At 47.9% G+C, this 27,823-nt stretch overlaps 1 protein-coding gene across 4 annotated transcripts in view; it reads right to left on the minus strand.

Moving 5' to 3' along the window:
- SHQ1 (SHQ1, H/ACA ribonucleoprotein assembly factor) overlaps nucleotides 1-27,823 on the minus strand; it is a 166,511-nt gene that overhangs the window by 116,074 nt on the left and 22,614 nt on the right. For all 4 annotated transcript variants that reach the window (XM_069206108.1, XM_069206107.1, XM_069206105.1 and 1 more), the window contains 3 exons: nucleotides 21,241-21,363; nucleotides 20,665-20,810; nucleotides 2,374-2,486 (listed from right to left, as the gene is read on the minus strand). In XM_069206108.1, the coding sequence (XP_069062209.1) occupies nucleotides 2,374-2,486; nucleotides 20,665-20,810; nucleotides 21,241-21,363 (382 nt within the window). The remainder of the gene's footprint in view (nucleotides 1-2,373; nucleotides 2,487-20,664; nucleotides 20,811-21,240; nucleotides 21,364-27,823) is intronic.

Consider the following 27,823-nt stretch of genomic DNA (forward strand, 5'->3'; position numbering starts at 1 on the left):
TCAGCAGTCTTCTCAGATGCAGCTGAGATGTGGAGTGAAGGTCTGAGAATGTCCAGCTGGGCTGAATCCCGACACCTACTGCAAGCCAGGACATACTTCAGTCAGGGGTATGTACTCGGGTCCTCCATCCTTTGATAATCATACATCTGTTGCACATCACACAACATGCTCGCCGTCTCTCGAGATGGGGACCAGTCACAAGCAAAGCTTTCACGCACAGGGTTGGAAACATGCTCCATGATAGGGCTTCAGCTCATCTGGGATTCCTCAGTGACCGAGAATCTTAACTGTGGGCTCAAGTCAAGGATGGGGTCTGTTTGACAGGAGGCAGCGCTGTGTGAACCTTAACAGGTGCTTTGTAAACAGGTCTGCGCTTGACAGAACTCTATTCATAGGTACCTATATATTGAGACACTGTCCTTCTCAGAGGCAAGATAAGCAACTGATACTGTGTGGCGCTGCATTTGGGGCAGGGTATGGGGTGGGCATGATACAAGGCGCTTCAGGTGTTTGCAGGCTGGTCCTGTTATCATTTGCTGCCAGTCAGACCCAAAGGAAGCCCGTCACAGCCCTGCAGACAGGTAACCTTCTTGCACCTGCAGTACTGTCTGTGGCGGCCGAGATATATGTAGAGCCTCAGACTTAGCTGAGCGATGAAGTGCGCCCACCGCCTCAGTTCTGCGGAGAAAGCCTTGGTTCAGGTGGATTTTAGCTTGGTTTTGGGGTCGCGCTGACAGACAGGTTTAAAACAATGCCAACTCCTAGAAGGGACTTTGGATCAGTTCATTGCTCACAAGTCGTTCTCTTTCTCGTCGATCTGACCTGCTTGATTCTTATTCAAAGGATTGCTTCCCATTCTTGTGTTTCCCCTGTCTTGGAGCATAGCTATCTCGTAGTGTGATGATCGGCATCCTTATGTTCTTACATTTGGAGAACTGCTTTCTCCCTTCAACACTCGACAGAGATGGGGCTCCAACAGGTGGCGGAGAGCTCCCAGGACAGGGCATCGGGGAGAAGCGACAGAGAACGAAGAGGAACAGAGACAACTAAAAGCCTGAAAGGTTTGCACGAGTCGGCAGAAAGTGAGAAGGCGAAGGGCTTTTCTGGAGGGGGGGGGTTGATATTCTTACGTAGCGCTTGGTGAAGGTAAAAGAACTAAAGCCCAAGGACTAAGAAGGCCGATCTAGAAAGATCTCAGTTGTGTTTACATTCTCACTTGCTTTTCCCATTTCGTGACATTTCCTGTAGTGAACATCTCCGTGCACCATACTTATAACTTCAGACTATTGACAACTTCAAACCTAGACGAACCCCTCGCCTTCAGAGTTACCTTACCTGACTTCCGTTCGATCCCAGGTTGTTTCCAACACTGTCCCCGGATACCAACCACCGAACACCGTTAGTCTTAGGAGAACACATATAAAGTGAGAGAGGAAGAAAAGGCCGGAATGTCCTGACGCGCTTGGACATTGCAGAGAAGCCTGGTGTTCGGGCCTCCTGCAGACCTCACTCTATCACTGTAGAGTCCACACCCCGTGGGCCTCACGATCTACTCCTTTACCCAACACTTCCCAAGTTGTGCTTCCACAGACCCAACGTGGGGAGAGAGAGAGAAGCTCGATTCAGTCACTCAGTGATCTGAGCTCCACTGATACACACACCGGCTGTCTTACTTGCAGGTCCCTACATGATGCTGCAAATAGGTATGCCACCAAAAAACAAGCATAGGAATATAAATTACATGTGCAGCTTAGAAGAAAAAGCGCTCCAGCATGCACGTTTAGTGTTTGTACCAGAGTGCACTTGCGACCCATCACTCTATCCTTTCCATCATTGTTTCACTAAATATATACACTTCAATACACAGAAAGAGCGACCTGCGCTGTCCACCTCTGAACCAAGCAGGCCTCCTCAATAAGATGCATACCTGGCGGATGGAATGGCCTCAGCACCAATCCCTGCGCCTGGCTCCTTCCTGGGATCTGAACCTGCCCACTGGATGGTTGAGTTGGAGCACCAATCCCTGCGCCTGGCTTCTTCCTGGGATCTCTACCTGCACGCGGGATGGTTGAGTTGAAGCACCATCACCTAACTCACTGTGCAGCTCTTGTAACCAGCTGCCAGAGTGCTTAACTGGCCAACACTCCAGATCCTCGGCTCATAGCAGCTTGAAGACACCCCTCAAAGCACTTTAAACTGGCAGCGCTCCATGCAATGAGAAGAGACGAAGCGGGTGTGCTGGAGCAAGAGCCTCACAGTGGACATTACAAGGCGATCTGAGTTTCAGGGCTCAGATGCAACCACCAGGTGAAGAGACCAGGAAAGAGGGAAACAGCTTTGACAGTGTAGACACCACAGACATCAATCACTTACAGGTAATGATCGGGATCAAATTTGGCATCTTCGGCAGCCAGCTGGGCCGCTTGGCGATCCTCGATAGGGGTCTCATCCGGGCTCTTGAGATCAATGACATCACTCAATTCACCCTGTAACGGAGGAAAGACTTAAGTGCCTTCATGTGAACTCACAGGGGATGAGACAGATCAACAAACAATGGGCAGGAGTAAATACAGGCACGAAGGGTAACTCACCTACACAGACAGAGAAATAACTCACCAACAAATCTAAGCGTAACAAGAGATGGAGGGGGTGAAACCTCCACATGTATAAATCACAAATAAAAATCAAACAATCAAACACCCACAGATCTAAATACAATTATAAAAGAGGCATCCAGCATATACAAACCTGCAGGGTAATGAATCAACCAAAGCATAAAGACAAATAAATTACCATAGTTTCAAAGAGCAATTACAAAGCAACCGATCATTGAAAGGCACACCAGAAAATACAGAACAAAAATCACCTGTATCACAGAGAAACAAACAAGAACAAATACAGAGTAAACAAGTAAGCACACATGCAAGGACAAATATAAACCAAGGTAACGTGTATAGGTGCAGATACAAATATAGACGAAAACGAGCATCTTGCGCAGAATAATCACCATACTCTAGAAGCACAATAAACACAGCAATAAACCCTTTGGAGCCAGATGAGCATGTTCAACAGAGCACAAAAATCACCTGCATCAAAAGTATAAACACAAGAACAAATACAAAGTTAGAACGCACCCACAAATACAAGACAATAAATCACCTGAATGCTTAAGCAAGAAAGTAACAGTCCAGTCTTTCAGCACAAACAGAGCAACAGAACATGTACACATGTGAGTACAACAGCACATTCAGAAAAGTATATCACCTGCATCGTAAGCAGAAGAACAAATGCAGAGAAATAAAAAACCCACCAGTAGAAACACAGAAATAAATCACTTACAGGTACCGATGGGAAAATAGAGGACTAAAGCTTTCAAGTATTTCAGCAAAAAGAACACTAAAGTCATAAGCGAGAGCAATAAGCCATCCAGACATAAGCACCATCATGTACACAGAGCAACAGACAACCACAGATAAACACAAGACAAATACAAGACAAATACAAATGCATGAAACATATGAGGAAGACCAAATACACAGCGGAAAATCAGGTACAGGACAACACTCAAACACCCACTAAACTCCCACCAGAATGTGTCATAAAAGCTCAAAGGAAAAAAAAAATCAGTCATTATACACAAAGACCCATTGACCATTCATGAGCGTTAGCTAGAGACCAATAAACCATTCAGATACACAAACAAAAATAGAAATACAGAGAAACCTAAAAAATACACGTAGAACTATTGATCAATGATAGGTATAAGCATGCTCCTTGAGTCTCGTGAGACATAAATCACCCACACTCATGGGCACAACTAAAAACTGACAGCATAAATCATATGATAAGCATAAAACAGTGAACAATCCAGAGTCACAAACACAGAGAAACAACATACATGTTTAACCACACACGGCAGTACAGCCAAAGCTCTGACAAAGCACCTTTGTACATGGACACATCACATGTCCAGCATGGGCAGCAGCAGTTCACGCTTCCCAAAAACACAAGCAAAATGCATGTGTCCCTCACATAGAAAACACGTTACATTCTAGCTCTCAACAGCACGAGCTCATTTCATGTCACATGATAGGTACAGGGAACACACACATATACAAGTTTCACACACACACACACACACACACAAGAGCGACTGCACAGGCATCAGCAATGAAAACATACTTTACAAACACACAACAGGTACAGGCTGTGCACGGGCAGCTGTAGCACAACCTCCTCTCAGATTCACAGACCAGGAACAGCACAGGCAGCAACAGTTACACTGCTCAGAGACACACAGTTATGCCCCATGTAACAGCAGTGCATGCTGCCCTCAGATACATACGGGTATCCCACAGGCAGCCGCAGGGCATGGCATCCTGAGATGCTCACACCTGTGTCACAGACCGCAGTAGTGCATACCACCCTCTGATACACGTAGTGCATGCTGCCCTCAGATACACGCAGCTATGTTACAGACTGTAGCAGTGTACACTGCTCTCAGAGACACACAGTTATGTCCCACATAACAGCAGTGCATGCTGCCCTCAGATACACGCAGCTATGTCACAGACATCAGTAGTGTGTATTATAAGCACTGGGTCCCTGCTATATATAGATCCCTCCCTCCTGCCCCCAAAGGATCCCACACACAAACTGCAAGAAGACTGCCTTTGCAGGACACGTCAAATGGTGCAAACGATTAAAAAAAAACACACCACTGCCCACTTCAAGTGCAATGCCCACAAACAATGCATCTTCATATGTAAGTCACCCCTACAGCAGCCCTTAGAACCCTAGGGCAGGGTGCATTACATGTGATGCCCATCTGCATGAGGAGATGTACTCCTGCAATGCCTAGTTTCATTGCTAGCATTGCAAGTGCTCAGTAAGCCATTCGAGAACACGTATTGGGCACCAGTCATTACAAGTTACCCAGCTACATGATGGCTGTACTGAAAATAATAATATTTAATATATTTCTACGGATGTCAGTATCAGATTTACTGAGACATGCACCCAGAGGGCACCTTAGAGGAGCCCACTGCAGCCCTACCAGTCTTGGGCTGTGTTGGCTGACTGGTATCCTCCAGCCTGCCACCACAGATGGGTTTCTGACCCCCTGCAAGAGCGCACCCACGCTCTCAGAGGTTATGAACAATGCCTGCTCGGCGGAAGGTGTTCTCACCTCCTCCAGCAGGACGGCTAGAGATTTAGCATATCTAGGTCAGAGGCTTCAAAGCGTCTGCCGCCTCTGATGTGCGACCAGGGCTCCTCCCCCAATAGACATCCAGGAGAAGTGTTCCACTCACAGGCTAGTCACACCCCTAACGTGGGTTCCTGAAATGTGCAGCCAAAGAATGGTTTCACCAGCTTGTTTCTGGTGAAAATGGAGACGTCTGGGTCAGCAGTATGCCCGCTCCTGACAGTAGCAGCAGTCCGCGCTACCATCAGATACAGAGAGCAGTCCGACAAAGAGACAGCAGCGCGCACTGCCTCAAGATACATAGAACTGTCAGGCACAGAAAGCAGCAGCGCACGCTGCCCTCAGATACAAAGAACGGAAACACCACAGGCAGCGGCAGAGCACGCGGCCCTCAGAGACAAAGAATGGAAACACCACAGACAGCAACAAAGAACTCAGCCCTCCGAGACAAAGAACGGAAACACCACGGGCAACAGCAGTGCACGCTGCCCTCAGATACAAAGAATGGGAACACCACAGGCAGCGGCAGAGCACGCTGCCCTCAGAGACAAAGAACTGAAACGCCACAGGCAGCGGCAGTGCACGCGGCCCTCAGAGACAAAGAACTGAAACACCACAGGCAGCGGCAGAGCACGCGGCCCTCAGAGACAAAGAATGGAAACACCACAGACAGCAACAAAGAACTCAGCCCTCCGAGACAAAGAACGGAAACACCACGGGCAACAGCAGTGCACGCTGCCCTCAGATACAAAGAATGGGAACACCACAGGCAGCGGCAGAGCACGCTGCCCTCAGAGACAAAGAACTGAAACGCCACAGGCAGCGGCAGTGCACGCGGCCCTCAGAGACAAAGAACTGAAACACCACAGGCAGCGGCAGAGCACGCTGCCCTCTGATACAAAGAATGGAAACACCACAGCCAGCGGCAGTGCACGCTGCCCTCTGATACAAAGAATGGAAACACCACAGCCAGCAGCAGTGCACGCTGCCCTCAGATACAAAGAACGTAAACACCACAAGCAGCGGCAGTGCACTGAAACATCACAGGCAGCAGCAGTGCATGCTGCCCTCCGAGACAAAGAACATAAACACCACAGACAGCAGCAGAGCACGCTGCCCTCAGATACAAAGAACGTAAACACCACAGCCAGCGGCAGTGCACTGAAACATCACAGGCAGCAGCAGAGCACGCGGCCCTCAGATTCAAAGAACGAAAACACCACAGGCAGCAGCAGAGCACGCTGCCCTCAGAGACAAAGAACGGAAACACCACAGACAGCAGCAGAGCACGCTGCCCTCAGATAAAAAGAACGGAAACACCACAGACAGCAGCAGAGCACGCGGCCCTCAGATTCAAAGAACGAAAACACCATAGGCAGTGCACGCTGCCGTCAGACAAAGAACGGAAACACCATAGGCAGTGCACGCTGCCGTCAGACAAAGAACGGAAACACCATAGGCAGTGCACGCTGCCGTCAGACAAAGAACGGAAACACCATAGGCAGTGCGCGCTGCCCTCCCAGACAAAGAATGGAAACACCACAGGCAGCAGCAGTGCGCGCTGCCCTCAGAGACAAAGAATGGAAACACCACAGGCAGCAGCAGTGCGCGCTGCCCTCAGAGACAAAGAACGGAATCACCACGGGCAGCGGCAGTGCACGGTGCCCTCAGAGAGACATGGCCACGGCCCAGGCAGCAGCAGTGCTCCATAAGGAAAGACTCAACTAATCAAGGCTTTTAGAGTTCCTTTATACAGTAAATCAACATAGAGCAGAGGCAGTCTGAATTATACCCAAATCCAAATGTATCCTAGTGTTCAACAATGATGCATAGACAAGATCTTTATGACATGAATGGAGGAACTCAAAACCAACTTTTGTTGCGAATCTTGTAAGGATTTAATCACCCGCATGTGTAAGCACAAGTACAGAACAAGCATTGTTAAAGCAAATAGGTCTTGCCTTTTAGACCTACTCGCTTTGCCAGTGCTGTTTGCCATTACTGTACTGCAATACCTACAAGAATAAGACAAAAAAAAAAAAAAAACTGAACGTCGGTTTGTAGCCACGGGTTTGTGCGATGATATCGGCTTCCATATGCGTTACCATGCATTCATGTGCCTATAAAATGAAGAAGGTACCATTTTTAGCACAGTAAATAAAAAGCATGTTGACTACAGTAAAAACTATTTTTGTAAGGCGGAGAGGCTAAAAGAAACTTGCTGCCGGACTTCCAAAAATATTACAATGAAAAGTGACCCAGGGGTGGAGCAACATTGAAGCTGCTGGGGGAGGAATGGGGGGGGTCAGGCAGGAGAGAAGAGAGCTAAGGAGGGACTTAATCGTGGACTGGGAAATGGGCAAAAAAATTAATATAAAAGCCGGGGTGGGGAAAGCAATAGATGAACTTGGTGGGAGGGATGAGGGAGTAATATGGAGCACACGGGGGGATGTATAAGCAAGGGAAGCAGCACCAAATGAAAGGAGCTAGAAAACACATGCACCCTCAAGGAATGCTGAAATGACAAGACATGGAAAATGCTACTTACGTGTAACCATCAGTTTGTAGCATGTAGAGCCATATATTCCCATGCCTGGCACACTCCCGATATCTAGTGCTGGGCTCCGACATTTGCAAGTGTTTTTTCTGGAAGAGGTCTCCCGAGGTGTGATGTGACACCTCTTGGTGTACATTGCATATGGACACTGACTCCATGTTCGACTGTTTTCACTTAGTGGTTGAGAGTACGTATACTGTGCCAACGTAAGTGCAGTGCACTGAGCTCAAATGTGCAGATAAATACAGAAATTATGAGATTTGCAAAAGAATCAGGCTTCCGGGGAGGAGGGTGGGCTCATGTGAATCTACAGCAATACACACTACAAACAGGTGCTTACAGGGTAACATTTTCCATTCGAAGCACGTGTGGCTGGGAATTCACATGCTTAGTTCGGTGCACTCTGGAACCAGTGGCTAGCATGTGGGTGATGCAGAAATCTTAAACAAGATTCTTACACCATCTTGCGTACCATGGCCTGTTGGTTGGTAGTGATGTCTGCACAATAGTGCTTGGTAAAGGAGTGCGGTGTTGACCAAGTGGGTTCCTTAGATATATTTGCTAGAGGGATGTGTCCTACAAACACCATGGTCACTTCCTTCGTGCAAGTTAAGTGCAGCTAGGTGGAGCAGGGAGAACCCTTTTTGCTTTAATGTAGCAGGTTTGTATGCATTGGACTATCCACCTGGCTACGCCTCCCTTGGAGATGGGATGCCCCCTGTAGGAGGCTGGACTGGCTTGTAGTGAGTACCAAGGGGTACTTGCACCTTGCACCAGGCCCAGTTATCCCTTATTAGTGTATAGGGTGTCTAGCAGCTTAGGCTGATAGATAATGGTAGCTTAGCAGAGCAGCTTAGGCTGAACTAGGAGACGTGTGAAGCTACTACAGTACCACTTAGTGTCATATGCACAATATCATAAGAAAACACAATACACAGATATACTAAAAATAAAGGTACTTTATTTTTATGACAATATGCCAAAAGTATCTCAGTGAGTACCCTCAGTATGAGGATAGCAAATATACACAAGATATATGTACACAATACCAAAATATGCAGTAATAGTATTAGAAAACAGTGCAAACAATGTATAGTTACAATAGGATGCAATGGAGACACATAGGGATAGGGGCAACACAAACCATATACTCCAAAAGTGGAATGCGAACCACGAATGGACCCCAAACCTATGTGACCTTGTAGAGGGTCGCTGGGACTATTAGAAAATAGTAAGGGTTAGAAAAATAGCCCACCCCAAGACCCTGAAAAGTGAGTGCAAAGTGCACTAAAGTTCCCCTAAGGACAAAATAGTCGTGTTAGAGGAATAATGCAGGAAAGACACAAACCAGCAATGCAACAACTGTGGATTTCCAATCTAGGGTACCTGTGGAACAAGGGGACCAAGTCCAAAAGTCACAAGCAAGTCAGAGATGGGCAGATGCCCAGGAAATGCCAGCTGTGGGTGCAAAGATGCTGCTACTGGACAGTAGAAGCGTAGGTTTCTGCAAGAACGACAAGGGCTAGAGACTTCCCCTTTGGAGGACGGATCCCTCACGCCGTGGAGAGTCGTGCAGAAGTGTTTTCCTGCCGAAAGACCGCCAACAAGCCTTGCTAGCTGCAAATCGTGCGGTAAGGGTTTTTGGATGCTGCTGTGGCCCAGGAGGGACCAGGACGTCGCCAATTGCGTCTGGGGACAGAGGGGGCGTCGAGCAAGACAAGGAGCCCTCTCAGCAGCAGGCAGCACCCGCAGAAGTGCCAGAAACAGGCACTACGAGGATGCGTGAAACGGTGCTCACCCGAAGTCGCACAAAGGAGTCCCACGTCGCCGGAGGACAACTTGGGAGGTTGTGCAATGCAGGTTAGAGTGCCGTGGACCCAGGCTGGACTGTGCACAAAGGATTTCCGCCGGAAGTGCACGGAGGCCGGAGTAGCTGCAAAAGTCGCGGTTCCCAGCAATGCAGTCTGGCGTGGGGAGGCAAGGACTTACCTCCACCAAACTTGGACTGAAGAGTCACTGGACTGTGGGAGTCACTTGGACAGAGTTGCTGGATTCAAGGGACCTCGCTCGTCGTGCTGAGAGGAGACCCAAGGTACCGGTGATGCAGTTCTTTGGTGCCTGCGGTTGCAGGGGGACGATTCCGTCGACCCACGGGAGATTTCTTCGGAGCTTCTAGTGCAGAGAGGAGGCAGACTACCCCCACAGCATGCACCACCAGGAAAGCAGTCGAGAAGGCGGCTGGATCAGCGTTACAGAGTTGCAGTAGTCGTCTTTGCTACTATGTTGCAGTTTTGTTAGGCTTCCAGCGCGGTCAGCAGTCGATTCCTTGGCAGAAGGTGAAGAGAGAGATGCAGAGGAACTCTGATGAGCTCTTGCATTCGTTATCTAAGTAATCCCAAGAGACAGAGACCCTAGATAGCCAGAAAAGAGGGTTTGGCTACCTAGGAGAGAGGATAGGCTAGCAACACCTGAAGGAGCCTATCAGAAGGAGTCTCTGACGTCACCTGGTGGCACTGGCCACTCAGAGCAGTCCAGTGTGCCAGCAGCACCTCTGTTTCCAAGATGGCAGAGGTCTGGAGCACACTGGAGGAGCTCTGGACACCTCCCAGGGGAGGTGTAGGTCAGGGGAGTGGTCACTCCCCTTTCCTTTGTCCAGTTTCGCGCCAGAGCAGGGCTAAGGGGTCCCTGAACCGGTGTAGACTGGCTTATGCAGAAATGGGCACCAAATGTGCCCATGAAAGCATTTCCAGAGGCTGGGGTAGGCTACTCCTCCCCTGCCTTCACACCATTTTCCAAAGGGAGAGGGTGTAACACCCTCTCTCAGAGGAAGTCCTTTGTTCCGCCATCCTGGGCCAGGCCTGGATGGACCCCAGGAGGGCAGAAGCCTGTCTGAGGGGTTGGCAGCAGCTGCAGTGAAACCCCTGGAAAGGCAGTTTGGCAGTACTAGGGTCTGTGCTACAGACCCCTGGGATCATGGGATTGTGCCAACTATGCCAGGATGGTATAGAGGGGGCAATTCCATGATCATAGACATGTTACATGGCCATATTCGGAGTTACCATTGTGAAGCTACATATAGGTAGTGACCTATATGTAGTGCACGCGTGTAATGGTGTCCCCGCACTCACAAAGTCCGGGGAATTGGCCCTGAACAATGTGGGGGCACCTTGGCTAGTGCCAGGGTGCCCACACACTAAGTAACTTAGCACCCAACCTTTACCAGGTAAAGGTTAGACATATAGGTGACTTATAAGTTACTTAAGTGCAGTGTAAAATGGCTGTGAAATAACGTGGACGTTATTTCACTCAGGCTGCCGTGGCAGGCCTGTGTAAGAATTGTCAGAGCTCCCTATGGGTGGCAAAAGAAATGCTGCAGCCCATAGGGATCTCCTGGAACCCCAATACCCTGGGTACTTCAGTACCATATACTAGGGAATTATAAGGGTGTTCCAGTAAGCCAATATAAATTGGTAAAATTGGTCACTAGCCTGTTAGTGACAATTTGAAAGAAATGAGAGAGCATAACCACTGAGGTTCTGATTAGCAGAGCCTCAGTGAGACAGTTAGTCACTACACAGGTAACACATTCAGGCACACTTATGAGCACTGGGGCCCTGGCTGGCAGGGTCCCAGTGACACATACAACTAAAACAACATATACAGTGAAAAATGGGGGTAACATGCCAGGCAAGATGGTACTTTCCTACACCCCCTCTCCGGCTTTCAAAGGAGACAAAGAGCTGATTAGATTTGGAAATGGCTTGATCCTGTAAATGTTGTACATAAGAGCGGTTTAGGTACCTAATGTGTGTAGTGCTCTGTGGAATCTGGTTGTGGGGAAAAACTCTGTGCTCCGTGGTTTGGTTAATGCGGGAGGGTGACACCATCTTATGGAGGAACTTAGGACTGGTTCTAAAGACAACTCTGTCCCTGTGAACTTGAGGTTGTTGTAGGGCGAGTGCTTGCAGTTCACTAATGCATCCAAGAGAGCTAACAGCCACCAGGAAATTACCTTTAGGATCCAAACTGAAGGGGGCAGGAGTATAGATGTTCAAATGGTGGTGTCATAAGCCTCGTGAGGACAAGGCTGAGATTTCACACAGGAGCAGGAGGTACTCTAGAGGGTACATATAGCCCCCTTGAGACACTCCCTGAAGGCCTTATCCCCAGAATTCTAAACAGGGACGAATGTTCCCTATTCTGTATGTGGGTGGCTCTGCAGCTGAATGAAAATGGGTGGAGGTTTAGACAATGCCTGCTTACTGCAAATATCCTGGATAGAAGGTTTTAGTCGGTCAAGGTCCTTGGAAATACAGTGGAGAACAAACCTCTTCCGGTCTGCAGTATATCAGGTCCGTGAAGCGGGCGATTAAGTGTGCTTTGAGATGGACATACATTCGTGGGAAGCTTCAAGTATCCGAATTCTAAGACGTCAGGTGCAACCGAGTTGCCTGGGGTCTGAACGCCTGGGTCAAAGTCCTCTCATGTGGGCATCTCTAGTAGAGGGGAGGACCAGAGCTTTCTGGCTCAGGTTGGAGCTATAAGACGGACGTCACCAATGTTTGCCTCAACTTTCTCACCATGTAGGGAAGCAGTGGTGGGGGTGGAAGGGGCAGGCGAATATCCATGACCAAGTACGTGCATTGCCCATGGACTGTGGGCTCCAGGAGGCAAGGTTTGGCCATTTTGCTTTTTCTGGGATGGTGAAAAGATCTATTTGTGGATGCCCCAATGTTGGAAGTACCTGTGTAGGTGTTGGGGTGGAATTCCACCTGCGGACTTGTTGAGCTGAGAAGATCTGCAAAGTCATTGTCCATTCCTGAGAGATGTTCCGTCATGAGGTGAATATTGTAGCGGACTGCCCAATGCCAAATCCATGGGCTACCTGAGACAGCTGGGGCAGTGTGGGCCCCCCTGCTTCTGTAGGCAGCACACAGCGGTCATGCCGTCTACTTTAATGAGGACTACTTTGTCCTGAATCACTTGTAAGAAGATTTTGAAAACTAAGTCAATGGCTAGCACCTCCATGGAGTTGATGTGGTGACCCCTTTTTTGAGAGAGCCAAGTTCTATGTCGAGAGAAAGGGAGCACTTTGAATTGGTACTGTTGCCAGCTTGCCACAAAGCAAAGGTACCGTCAATTAGTGGGGTAGACATTATGTGGAAATAGGCATCCTTATGGCAGAGCACCACTGTGTAGCTGCCCTCTTGAAAGGGGGGGGGGGGGGAGGGGGGAGGGGCGGTGACTTTGTGGAAAGTTGACATGCAAAAATGTTCTGATAAAATGCAGCAACGGAGAGGTCTGAGGTTGAGGAAAGGGATAAGGAAGTCATCCTATTTCGGGATGAAAGAGTACAGAACGTACACGCCACCCCCTTTATACTGCTTTAGTACCACCGCTATGGCACCTGTAAGCAGCCGGGCGGGCACTTTTCTGTGCAGGAGGAAGGTGTTCTTTGCTGACAGCATGCGTGCGGGCAGGATGTTGGGCGAGAGTCATGTGCAGCTCGAGGCAGTAGTCGTAATGGACCAACACTGCAACCCACTGATTGGACAGTCTACTCCCACCACGAGCGGAAACCGCGTATCCTCCAACAGGAGATGTGGGATTTGGGGAGGGTTAGTTCACTGCCTGGAGGTTGCAGCTCCTTTACTTGAGCCACCTCTGCTCTCATCCCTGTAGGAGTCTCTACTGTAGTCCCCTCCCACTTGCTGGTGGAAGGAGTGATGCGTGCCGCTGTAATGCAGAGTGTAAACTGGCAGAAGTCCTGGTTATTTGCTGCATTGGCGACAAGACCCTCTCGCGGAACTAAATGAGCTGTTGTGGGAGCCTAGCTGCCCACAATATTTAGGAGTATGGATTTATCGTGAGTTGTCTGATCTCTTAGAAGGCAATACAGGCCTGGCTATAAGCAAACGTAACAAGTTTTCAATTTTAAAGGTTGCTCCAGCTCTCATTGGCAGGGCGGGTTGCTTTTTTGAAACTGGTTGCCCTGCCCCGGTTACTCTACTACTCGGTGGTACTCCCAGTCTGGATACCCCAGACGCAGTTCTGGGAACTACAAATACTGAATTTCTTCCTTGGTTCAGGTCGCAGGCGAGTAAGCCTCATGTACCTTACAAAGTCCAGTGGAGGATGGGGGACTGGCAACCCCAACTTCGAGACATACTATCTTGCAGCCCACCTACAGTGGCTGACAACGGATGGCAGGGCGACTATCGCCTGGGCGACAATTACGCCAAGGTGTGCCTTGTGTACACACGCTGGCCAGAACGATCCTTCGAGTCCAGCAGCGTGCAGCGCCCCCCACAACGGAATTTAGAGTTCTGCAAAAATGCTGCAACAGGTGCCTTCAAAAACTACAAGCGACGATCCCTTACACTGTGGATTTACCGCTGCGGTTGCTGGAGGTGTTGCCACATGGGGGCAACTGGAGGACGCTATCAGAATGGGTGGCTGCAGGTGCAATGGCTATTGGGGACTTATTTCAGGAGGGGACTCTCCTTCCATTCAAGGAGTTCTGCACGCGCTCTGATCTACTGCAGGGCCACTTGCTCTTACATAGGGCACTGACTGCTGCAATACCCAAGCACTGGACATCAGGCCTAGCAGAACCCACCCAGAACAAACGCTGTCAATACCTGGTTACCTCGTCAGGCACATTCAAGGCGGTCAGCAACATGATCCTGCCCTTATACACCCTCAAAAACCCCTGGGAGGAGGACCCAGGGGTCCCAATCCCGGAAGAGGGCTGGGACCGTATATTGGCAAGGGTCCCCAAGGTCCCTAGAAATGCTAGATTCAAACTGATCAACTTTTATGTATTGCTCACGGGAGCCACCATCATGCACGTTTTGAAGGTGCAAAACGATCATTGAATATTGCAGGGACGATACAGGTACACTCCCAGTGGTAGTGGAGAGGGAGGTCCCGTGTAACCCAGAATGTGTTTAAAGCCGATACCCACACAATCCCAAAACAAAGGTCACCTGTGAATTCCAAGACCTATCAATTCTCTTGGCAAAAAGAGAACTCACAAGGCTCTGGAAATCCCCGAAGGTCCTAGAATCACGACTTGGAGAAGAGTTAGAGAGGTGGGGGTGGTATGAGGGCGAAGTGCTGAACCGGGAAGACCAACGAGGTCTGGGCACATCAGAGGTAGCAAGGGCCTAGGAAGCGCTGACAGATGCTTGGAAAGCTCCTGAGCCCCCCACCCCCTCGATCACTGAGCCTGTTGCCTGGTTCCCCCCGAGCCTGATTCCTATAATTTATACTACCCCTATTCACGTAGAATGCAGGGGAAGGAGCTCATTGCTGCAATTCGAACACACACCAAAGACTGCCGGCTGTGGGTGGGGGGGCCACCGAAGAGTACGTAGAACACCCGACATGAACACGTCCGACATTGGACTATTAGGCAATTTGTTTCTGTAGTGGGAGGCGGGGTGCAAGGGCAATTAAACTGAACTGGTTTTGAATAATTATAAGAATGTCTGTAAATGTTGTACTTCGATGCTAATATGGTAGTATGGTATCTCACATCAAAACCAATAACCTTTGTTTAGAAAAGAAAAAAAGGAAGGAAGGACTTCTGCTTGCCTCTGGTAGAAGCGCAGCTGCTGTGGTGAAGTATTCTTTACCCAGTGATACCCAAGAGCTCCTGCATCTTCTGCCCCTGGGCCCTACGTACCTGGACAGGAGTGGTACGATCTGGCTATTCGCCAATGAGTTACCGCTCAGACTGACATCCTCTTGCCCACCATCTCTTCTTGTCCTCCGGAGGAGCATCACCGGTGACCTAGACAAACGCCAGCCTGCGGGAGATGTGAACTACCAGAGAGCCGGGAGGAACCCACCCCATGACGTACACTGGGTCACTAGAGGAGTCTCAGTTTCTTTTTGAACCTTGGGGTGACCACCACCCCCTCGATGGGCTCCTTGAGGGTGTCGAGGGCAAATTATAACATGTCCTCGAGCATGGGGATGCATTGCGCAGTGCACTAAGATTTGCAGAGTGCCTCCACAAGGAAGTCGTCTTCATCCTGAGAGACACGCGTGCTCACTTTATGAAAGGCTGAGGACCTTTGAATGACCTTATGACAGGCCTTGGTGGCATCCAGGGATGAGGCCCTCGCTGGATAGTGGTCTAGGTCTGGTCATCGGGTGAATCTACAATACAGCCATGTCCCCAGTGAGGTGCTTGATCAGAGGACTCATCTTATGGTCAAATGTGCCATATGGACCGCCGAGCTCTGGATACCGAACAGAGGGACTCCTCTGGAGACTGCGGTGTACGCAGTGGAGGTGGCCGGAGCAGAAGCGGAGGTAGAGATGGGTTGTGTGGCAGAGGATGAGCACTGGTGGTTCAGTCCTTGCGCTTCTTCTGCCAACTCGGGGAAGGGAGGCTTGGAGGGAGGTTCCTCCTAAGGCCAGTCTCCTCTTTCTAGGACGATGTTCTGGAGGTTCCAGTGGAGGTGGTTTTGCCAATATTTGCATGGAGCCAAACGGATGAGTAGGCACTTCTGCTTGGGATGGAGTTCTAGCTGGAGTTTCTCAAAGATCGAAGCATCAATGTCCTCATCCCTGAGAGTCGAAAGCAGCCTCGAAGTTGACTTTGCCTTCAACATCATGGCGAGTGTTGGCATCATATGGGTCTTGTGCACAGAAACAGAAAAGGCCTTTGGTACTTGCTTTGGGTGGGACCGATGGTGTTGGATGCCCTTGTAATGGCTCGGACTAGGGATGCTGTGGATCGACGCTCTTGTGGGGGGGTTTGCTTGGTTCCCACGTTTTATTGCCAGTGTCGAACACAGTTCAAAGGTGCTGAAGGCGTTCGAACATCGGGGAGATGAAAGTACTGAGTCTTACTCAATTCTGACGAGACAGGATCTAAATGAAACGAAACAGGCCAATAGAACATATTCAGGACACATGGAGCTCTGAGCCCACTCAGTGCAAGCCCGAACTCATAAGCCGAAAAAAATAATCTACTTTGGAGACAGTACCAAAGAGCAATGTACACCAGGGAGAGGAGTCACACCACATCTTTTGACTTCTTCAGAGAAAAATAAACTGAAAACGTTTAAGGCCAACACTATATGGCAGGAGTTTGCTAAGCATGTATTTCTAAAGCCAAACATAGTACAAACCGGTAGTTACCTAGATTTGGGGGAAGGATACAAGTCATCCAATCAAAGTGACGATCTAGAGGCTACCCAAACATAAGAAGGGGAGGGACAAATATAAGAAGGGAAGGGGCAGTTTCAAGATGGACAAGAAAAGCTGTTGAAAAAAAAGCGAGTAACAACAAGGCAACCAATGGTAAGCAATGAGTTGGGCCTAAGCCCACTGTAGGTTTATAGACAGTTGAGAATACACTTTCTCCTGCTAAATACCTAAGAGGCTGTCCGGTAGTCGAGGCCTAAAAATAACCCTAAAATGCAAAACAAACAAGACAAGGTACCCAGCGCCGGGAGAAGGAGAAATGCAAAATCATTTGTACTAATTATTTAGTATATTTGAAATGAGAGGGAACAGGCCCGAGTGATTCAAGAATACAATTATTTTATAAAAGAATCAAGAATTTAAAAAAAAAAAAAAAAAAAAAAACTTAGGGTCTCATTCCGCGTGACCCCCGTAAACCTGATTGGGCAGGAAAGTGAAATTACAAGAACCGCCAGGACTACACGTTGTGATGTTCTACACAGACATGTTGGCTGCTGAATGGAGCAGACATTTCCATGTGAAAGTACTGGGAAAACATGCGGGAAATCGGCAAAGAGACAGAGATTCCAACATGTTCTTGTCACTTGCCCACCCCTGGGATTAATGGCAGCTCTGGAAGGCAGAAAACACCTTCTGAACACAAGTGACAGGCTGTAAAAAGAAACCAAAGGTGGTGGGTCACAGCAGCCTAACGGATGGAAACACTGCCTGAAAAAGTAAATGTTTGCATTTTTACAGTGTAGATAATACTGTACGGTTTATGTAGATTTCGTTTCCATTGATATGCGTGTGAAGGGATTCCACAGCGATTGGCTGGATTTAAATTAGAGAATCTGAAGTCCCAGAAAGGAGCGGGGACCAAGCAACTGAAAAAAAATGCATCAAAGATTCTGATAAAGTAACTGCTGGTCTGCATCAGTTCTACAATTAATACACTAGCTCCTTATGGACTCTGTAAAATGTTTTATATTTGTTAAATAAGCCCCTCTAGGAATGAACCATCCGTTTGTTGTCCCATCAACACACGGCTGGAAAAAGGACCCTTTTACCGAAGCCATGTTTGTGAGAGCCGCTGAAGGAACTATCTAAAGTGACCACGTATTCTTCTTTCCGTGTTCGGTCAGGTCTATCTTCATACGAGAACTGGACCCAAGGCACGTGCCCCAAAATGCCAAAATAAGGCGTATATTTCATAAGGTTCATTTAGGGCATCTGAATCCACAGTGTGCAGAATGCTCGTTTGGCACATTCCAGATGTGGAAACAAGGCAGGTCTCAAAATAGATTGGTTCATGTCAACTTTGAGAGAACTTCAGGAAAATATGCTGGATGCTAACAGGGAAACAGTTTGTGCCTATGGGAAATATTTAAACAGAAGAGAGTAACTGAGTGCATAAGGAACATCAAGAAAAGAGTTCCACATGGGGCGCTCATTCCCAGAAATAGTTACAAAGCAGGTACCACTGGACAGGATCACCAGAAACATCCATCAATAGACAAGAGAACGCGCACTGCCTAGATCCTTTCTTACGATGCCAATTTATTTCAGGCCAGGCTTTATCTGGTCTCAAACACTTACTTTGTTTGGACAAGCGCGTGGCGGTGTTCAGAAATCTGGATAAGTAAATGCTGTTGGACTCAAAGCATTTACAGATGGGAAAGAGGGAGCAGTTGGAGTATGCCTGATGCAGAAAGTAAAAATATGTACGGATACGGCACCCTTAAAATAATAATAATTCAGATAATAAAATTATTCAAGAATATGAATCTGTCTGATTACAACGGTTGATGTTTCAGTGCAAAAGAACTAGAATGACGCGGGCACCTTCAGGGCGGGGAGTAGGAGCTGCCTGAATCCCCATCATGCCATTTTGAAAATTGAAACAAAAATATCACGGCAAACTATCAAACTGTCAATAGTTCAAGAGTATTTATCAACAATTATCGAGTTCGTACAAACAGGAAATGAATACTTCAAGACCTTGCTGCTGCAGAGATACCAAGAGAGAAAATGAAACTACAACATGTTTAAGTATAGAACACGAAAACGGGATTACTAAAAATAACCACCTTGCAGCGGTGAGCTTCACTCAGGGGAACAAGGAACACATAAGTGATGTTTGAAGAACCCCGACAGAATGGTGCAAGATTACAGACATTACTTAGTTTTAAGGTGGTTTCTTTGTTCAGGCAGTCCGCCCAAACCTTTTGCAAATATCTAGCAATCTCCCCTGAGGAACACTGCGTGGTGCGGACTGTCTACAAGACTCCTCCGGCAAAGGGTGAAATGTCACTTTATGCTCCTTGTGGTTTAACACTCAGTTCAAAGAGGGGAATCAGGCGTCAGAAACACCCCCGAAGGTCCTATTTCAGCTCACAAGATTTTGGTTTGTCGACGAGCGCAGTGAAAAGGCGTCGAACAAGGGCAACGCCGCAGCGAAGCCCCTGGGACGGGCGCAGGATGACCACAGCTGGACACGGGCGCAGGATGACCACAGCTGGACACGGGGGCCCCGCACACTGCAGACACATCCACAGCTCTTCCAGCTATGGACAGTCACTAGTGGACTCAACTAGGAGCTTCAAAGCGCTGTCAAAAGGGCGCACACCAAGAAAGCTCTCTAGGCGCTGCACCACGCCAGGAGGCGCTCTGCCACTAGGATCTAGGTTTTGGTACCACTACCTTTGTAATCAGAGATCTCTTATGCAAGTGACCCTGGAGCTGTGTCCCTCCTACACTTTCCCTCATAAACAACATTTATATTTTTGTGGAGTTAAAGCCCGACCTGTTTTTAATCTCCAAATCGCTCCACCAGTGGTGACTCCATCTATCCTTCAGCCCAATGTTCCGATGCATTCTGAGATATCAGAGGATGACTAGGAAACTCGTACAGACAAGTACAGACCGCACTAGAACAGGAGGAGGAAGAATTACATTTAAAGGCCGAGCCTTCTCCTACATCACCGCAAAGTCCTGGAATGCCCCCGCTCCCCCCCTTCTGTCAGCACCCCCTAACAAGACTTGGCTTTTCGACTGAACCTAGCACCTAGATACCCTTGCGGGTGAATAGCGGCACTCTACAAATACAGACGGACTGACTGACTCAAAATAAATTCCCAGCTTGTCCTTATGAAGACACCTGTCCCATGAAGCGTGAGAACTGATATATTTACCACATAGCTCCATTTATAGCTGGTGGCATCCACAACTAGCTGGTGGCATCCACGACTAGCACGACTAGCTGGTGGCACCCTTCACTAGCTGGTGGCATCCACGACTAGCTGGTGGCATCCACAACTAGCTGGTGGCATCCACAACTAGCTGGTGGCATCCACAACTAGCTGGTGGCATCCACAACTAGCTGGTGGCATCCACAACTAGCTGGTGGCATCCACGACTAGCTGGTGGCATCCACGACTAGCTGGTGGCATCCACGACTAGCTGGTGGCATCCACGACTAGCACGACTAGCTGGTGGCACCCTTCACTAGCTGGTGGCATCCACGACTAGCTGGTGGCATCCACAACTAGCTGGTGGCATCCACAACTAGCTGGTGGCATCCACAACTAGCACGACTAGCTGGTGGCATCCACGACTAACTGATGAATGCCCGCTTGGCACAGACTGATACCACAAGTCACAGTCATTGCGCCCTAACACTATTGACAACACATACCTGAAGCCGGCTGAACACTCCAGAGCGCAGGTTCCCAAACCCATAGCTGCACTGGGAGGGGAGGGCCGAGCAGGTTTCCTCATAAGGGATCTGCTCAATCTGCCAATCAAAATCATCCTCCTCCTCTTCCGGGTCTGCAGAGGCATCTATATGACATGGAACAAAAGGGATATTTATGTGTTAAAAAAATGTATGCTTTACGAATTTAAATATTTTTGTAAGCATATGGTGCATCAATGAAGTAAATGTAACTTACATTTTGTATTATGAATCTAAATTATTATAACCTTTTTTTGTAAACACGGTTTCAAAACATGGCGAGTACGAAAGCGGGTATTCCAAACAGCAGTGGGTGGCTTCCGGAGCACTTAAGAGGTTCCCACCCAGTTCCGCGCCCCTGGAAAGCCGTGCATCATCCGTAGAGTGGGACACCTTAGGATGCTTTTACATGAGACTCATGTCGGAGAGGCCCACCCTGTTGGGAACGGCCGGCCTTGCTCTAAAGATGCACTCAGGGCACACTGCAAACAAATAAATACATCTAGCTGTCAAGGTTATTAAATGTATTTCACTTACCCAGCTCTTCCACCAAGGGCTTGGCCGAGCGGGACCCCTTCGGTGCCAGGAGGCTGGTGAGCATGCCCAGCCCCTCGAAGTGCTGTCCCGGCGCCTCCTTCGGCAGCTTCACGGTAAATGTCCCTGCGGAAGGGTAACAAAGGGTTGGTTACAGAGCAGCTAACAAGGACTGCAGCTGAAACACCGATTCTGCCGAGTGCACCCTCCCCTGGTAGGAAGCACTGATAGCAGCTCCACACTTCAGAAGGGCTACAATTCCTGCATCACTCAGTGTAAGTGCACCCATCCCTCCAGGCGCCTGCACCCGCAGGACCTCTAAGCCACCCGCCCGGACTGCAGAGGACGACGCTGCTCCCGGCCGGGCCCACATCCTTCGGCCACTATTCCTATACTTCGGGTCACCAATATCTTTGCTTATTATTAAATTCTTTCCTCTGCCACGAAAATGCATTTTCAATGATTTAGCCACTGATCGCATTAACTTCAAATATTTTAACTCATCTAGTTTCACTCTATTCTGGTCAAACAACTATGTTTTAATTAAATTAATCTTCACGCAAAAATAGGGCGTGTTGACAACGCGTCAGGTTTGTCATTAATGTCATCTCAAGGCACTTGGGATCCTTGTTGGAAATGTTCCTTTCCGATCAAAAACCGTGGGGATTCCACCCGAGAAAGTTTAAATAAACTAGGATGCTGAAACACAAGGTTTGCATGGCCCATCACAAGCCAGGATTCAGGCTGTGCAAGAACGGACCACAGCGGTTTGCATAAAAGTGCGAAGGTGTGCAGAAACCCACACAAAAGGTAGAAGATTTGAAGGTGTGTTTTTATCAATTATTTGTTGCTTTTATGGCCATCTCTGAACAAGCAAGATAACCTCTGAAAACAGACAGTTATAAATAAACAAACAGAAGTAAAAATATATATACATACATTTAAACCTTCTTCATTTTATAATACATCTTAAGTTACTGTTTTTGATAAACTATGCAGAGACCTTGACCCATATTGTAACATTTAATACACATCTACTAAAAGGGCAGTGAGGAGTACGGACATCTGCGTTGCTCAGGTGCCTCTCACCTGCGGTCCAGTGCTTGGTTTGTGCAGGCACAATGACACCATAAACAGAAAAACCAGAAACGGAGCACCCTGCCCCACACTCCAGACAACACGGACATGAGCCTACGAGCTCACGAGCTCTGGTGAAGCACCTGTTCACCTACTGAGTGGTACAAAAACCTGTGAAGGCGTTCGGCGGCATTTCAAGCAACCCCTTCAGATATATTTTCTCTCTGCTGATGACGGCCGAAAGCCAGAAACACGTGTCCAGAGATACAGCACTTGCTGCACCTACCTAAGGTGAAAGACTTTTTGAAAAATATCTCTATCTTTAAATCAAATGACTGCATTTACCACGATGCATTGGGGATTTATGCTGGAGTGAGAGGCAGTGTGCTCCCTTGTTTTGTGCGTCACAATGACACCATAAACTGCACCTTCCTCGGTGAAGGGCCAACCTCAGGGTAGCAATCAGCCAATCTCCTTCCGGTCCTGATGCTTCCAGTGTGGTCGAGCACCCCACCACTGGTACAATGATTCACACCACACTTTCCACGAGTGGGAGGCAGGGCAGGGAGTCTTAAGAAACCAGTGACAGGCATGCAAGAGGCCTGGAGTGTGCGCTTGGCCTCTCCTCCAGGCCTGCATCTCCTTTCATGAAGAACCTTAAGCTGAATGTTCACAACCACAAACTAATGAGTGGCAGGCTCGTCATCAAAGGCCTATAGCACACTCGGACAGAGGATACTGGAGAGGAGGAATAAGGCTGTGCTCGTCAGCCTCCCTGCCCCCATCTCCCCCACTCCATCAAGATGATGCTACTGGTCATACTCAATGTGCTGGCACAAACAGTGATAGAATAACCAGGGTGCCAGCTCACCACCTCTGCCCAGGATGAATGAATGCTGGCTGGCAGCACTACACCCGCCATTAGCATTAACTTTTACTCAGTTCTTTTGAAAACAGGTACCACTAGGTGAGCCTGCAGCTCATTTCACACCTCATGGGTTTCCGCTGCAGAAGACACCAGGTGAACGGACAGACAGCAGCTTTAAGAAAATGTGAAAAGCAAGAGACTTAGTTTGACATCCAACAGGCCCCATGGAGGGCGGGAAGTGGATCCGTCTGCTGAGGTCAGTGTTCTTAGCAGACACTTCGAACAAGGAAGAGAAATAACTAAAACCAATCTTTAGAGGAGTTCCAAACACCAGCAGCTGTAACCAGAAAGGGCAGGTGGTTCACTGCAAGGCAGAGCTGGAGACCGGTGTCAGGACAGACGACTGACGCGAGGCTGCAGCAAAGCAGGCAGAGTGGAGGGACATACTCGTAAGGTGTTCACTGCTCCTGTAAAGAGACCCCACAATGCCCTGCGAGGGCTTTACTTGAGCCATTTGCTTCTTCGTAGTGCACCGAGGAGGGGCAGGGACACAACCAACATACCTTTAAAGTATTGTAGAGGGCACCAGGAGGCACAGCATCCCCAATACACAAGTTTATAGAATGCCCCCCAGTTTCTGGGGGCATTGAACTGATGTGGTTTTCATGCTTTCAAAGCATTTAGAGAATTTGACTCATTGTTCTCCAGCTCTGGAGTGCAGAGATCTCTAGTGGTTGGTTCTAGAGCTGCATTATGTGGCCCATGTAGAATAAAAGAAAGACTAATATATGTCAGTGACATGACGCCCCCTTGACAAAGCCAATAGGCCGGCCTTGTATATTTCAAACTGGTGACAACTGAACCAAGCCAGTAGGCCCGACTTATTTGAAAGGACAACCGCTTATATTGCGACGTTGCCTCTGGTTTGGGAGGGGGGGTATTGTGATTACAAGGCTCAGGACCCACTAGGGGTCTAATGTGATATGAGGGTGTCCCCAAAGGTACCTCCATCTACTTGGTGAATGTATTTGTGATTTAATGCATAGCATTTAGTAATGTGCATGTAATACTTTTACTTATTGTAATAAAAACCCGCAGCCTGGACAAGAATTAGAACGTTGTTCCTAATCCACACCGCCTCCCGTGAGGAGGCCCTGGACTGCCTAGCTTCACTACCTTGAGAGAGTCAAGTGCTTTAATGGGGGACTTGGTTCCCAATACAGAGAAACGGTGGACCGATTACTCGTAAAGTACTCACATTCATCAGAACTAATAACCGGATCTCTTACAAAAGGCAACTCATGTAATGTGTGTGTGGAGTGCACTCTGCCCTTCAGTGGCAATCAGGCGCCCTGTGTTCCTGCCACAGGCCTGAGACATCCCCTTAAGCCAGAACCGGGTGTTGCTTGTGAATTGCGCCAAGTAGAAAGATGGCGAGGGTATCCGATGTTTACTTTGATGTGCTACATGTTTGTTGGAGGAGGGCCGAGGTCTCACCCAGATGTCCACGAGCACAGTGGGTCATCTGACGTGGCACTGCCCAGCAGGTCGGTCTGCTTGTGAAACACCTGAAGTACTGTACCGTGCTCCAGGCTCCTTGGACCAGTCTCCCGACTGCTCGCTACCACGCTGAGCGAGTGTTTGGAGGTCTGTTAGGCAATTCCAGATGTTTGTTAGTAAGTGTTGTTGGTAAGGGTAAAGGCTGCATCAGACACGCTGATATCCACCTTGGATGAACATGTGTGCAGTGATGGTTATATGTGACATGTTCTGCAGAGCATGTTGTGTTGCACGTAAGTCTATGTTCATAGCTCATGCAGAAACCCTGAAGCTAGGTTTAGAGAATATCTATAAAGATACGCAGGGGGGAGAGGTCAGAACAATACTACAATATAAATATTCTTGCACTGTACATGCACAAAAATAAACAAACCATGCCTATCTGGTCACCTACTGAATATGCAACGGAATTTAATGAAGGATACACATCTGTGCACAAACATTTCAAATCATGAATATTTCAGTAAGAATCCATCTCTTCCCTTCTCATCTTCTTCCTCAGGTACTCGGACAAACCAATCAACCTTTAGTATGACATTCAGATAGTTGTGTATGTGCACTTGTAACAGAACGCAAGAGGTCAGCACTACCAAATAAAACAGCCAGCTGTTGATCAATCAGAAGGAACTCATACGACACGTTGAGACATGCACAGTGCTAAGGAAATCCAGTGCATGCCAAATGAATACACTGATTTATGAGACACACAAACAGGCTGCAAACACTATGTCTGCCCACAGCAATGGGATCTGTCAGTAACTGTAGTACTCCAAGCACCTATGGGTAGTAATTCCGAAATGGAAAATACGCAAGGTGGCCACAAGGACATTAGGACAAAAGATCAAACCCTCACATAGTCTGAGGAAAACCTGTCTCTGTGAATGGAAAACAACTTACCCCTGAGAAGAGAAATATATACACATAATAAATAAAAGTATATGTGTTGCTTTCCTCTGTTTTTCAACATACCCACCTGCCTAAGAATTAGTGCACCAATACCGACTTGGAGTATTTTCCAGAAACTCAACAATCTGTGCTTGACACATGGACACCCTAACATTATTCCACCAGTGATCAGAGTTTGCAAGCACTAGGAGCCGCAGCCCCTTCCACATCTATTCCCTATGAAAGTGCCTTTCATAACATGTCCCGGCAAGCTTACTAGCAGCCATTCACCTGTTGTAATCGTTTCCACCCCAGGATTCAACCAGATATTGTATTTAGGCTTTAATGTGCACTTGGAGAGTTAGACCTGTCCTCAAAGCACCTCAAGGTCTCACACTTGCATCTTTAACTTACTTAAGCTCAAGGGACACAATGTTTTTGTAACTGTCATGTGTCACAAGCCATAAATGTTGCAATACACATCACAGTACTGGAAGTCGGATGAGCGCTGCAAAGCATCCGACATCCTTCCACAGGCACCCCATGCTCAAGCCTGCTATAGAGTTTCTTAAAGATTTCTATTGAAGCGTTCCACAGACCCTGTAACCTGCGGATGGTACAGCAGAGTAGAACTAGAATGATTTATCTCCTCATTACAAGTTTCTTCAAGTTATACAGTATGCCACTGCCTGACCTGAAGCTTTAAAGAACGTCCTTCTCAGTAACACACACTGTAGGAAATAAAAAACATACCTCATGCAGGAAGCACCCAGGAATATTAAACCTCTGGCCACCAGGAAACACAGTTTCAAAACACTATGGCATAGCAAGAAGCCAGTGGAAAAATGTGGTGGGTGTTCCTGCAATTTCAATCAACACTTAGGTGCATGGCGTAGTTACTATTTACAGTGAAGAAGCTTCACTATTCAATTCTAACATAGTCAAGACTTGCACCACAATCTCTGCCGAGTCCATTCAAGTCAGCATCTAATCCCAGCCACCAGCTCACAGTCCTGATCATGCACTTTAAGGCCTTCTTGGCAACTCTTAAGAGTAATTTATTTGTCTCATCAGCCTCATGCAGCTTTTCACTGTCTGCATAGCAGACAGTGAAAAGCGTGACGGGTGCAACTGCACACGTCGCACCGCCGGCTCCCATCCCCTCCGGCCCAGCGGGGATGTCAAAATGGCCACTGCGGGAGTGCAGCCGCGCGGCCGTTACAACTTGGCGGCCGGCGGTTGCCGCCCGCCAAATTTGTAAGGAGGGCCTAAGTCTTGGGGGGAACTTTTGACCAGGCCTACCGCTTGCTGTAGCCGAGCAGGGCTCCATCACAGTGAGCCTCAAACTTTGACTTTGTCCCTATCTAGTGAAACCAGATTGGCGCTTTTCATTTCTATGCGCTAGAAAACATTAATTCTTTAAAAATTCATCTCTCCGGTTCCCCTTATCCAATTTTATTCGGTTTGGTGTCATTTTAAAGATAAAAATATTATCCATTTTTATAAATTGGTGTCGGATTTTTATTGTGTTTTACTTATTAACTTGTTCTGTGATTTTTAAATGCTTTACACACCTGTCTCCTAAGTTAAGCCTTGTCCCTCACTGTCAAACTACCAGGGGTTGAGCAGGGATTAATTTATTGAGACCTGACCGTACCTAGTGGGGGTTAGTGGCATATTGCTAAATGTAGGTACTTACCTGCTCTTACCAACAATCCACTTTCCAACACTTACTCCTTTCGCTTTTCAAGAGGTTATTTCTTTTTCTTTGCGCCCCTTGATTGTCACCCCTGCCGTGATCAACCATACCTGTTCATTACGGTCATCTTAGCCCACTTCATTCTCCACCATTTGCAAGGAGTTGTTTTAATTACCTCACCACAAAACAAGCCATTTTATTGGAAATCATGGATGAATGTGGCGATATTTGGTTTTCTTATTACTTACAGGGTAATGATCCTATCACATTTTCTTTGTGCTACGTCATTTCAGTCTTGATTCTCTTTTATTAAAGATAGTGTCAGACACTCTTTATTCTTTAGGTTATTCTCAGGAATCATCAAGTTACTACTCGTCTGCCTTATCTTTTATCTTCTCAACCTAAAGCTATTCATAAATGGCTTTTATATTCACCCGTTCTAAAGCCTAAATCCAAGACTGAAACGCTATTGGAAAAGGATATTGGTCTTCCCTGGC

This window comes from Pleurodeles waltl, chromosome 9, assembly GCF_031143425.1.
Source record: "Pleurodeles waltl isolate 20211129_DDA chromosome 9, aPleWal1.hap1.20221129, whole genome shotgun sequence".
Classification (NCBI taxonomy): Eukaryota; Metazoa; Chordata; class Amphibia; order Caudata; family Salamandridae; genus Pleurodeles; species Pleurodeles waltl.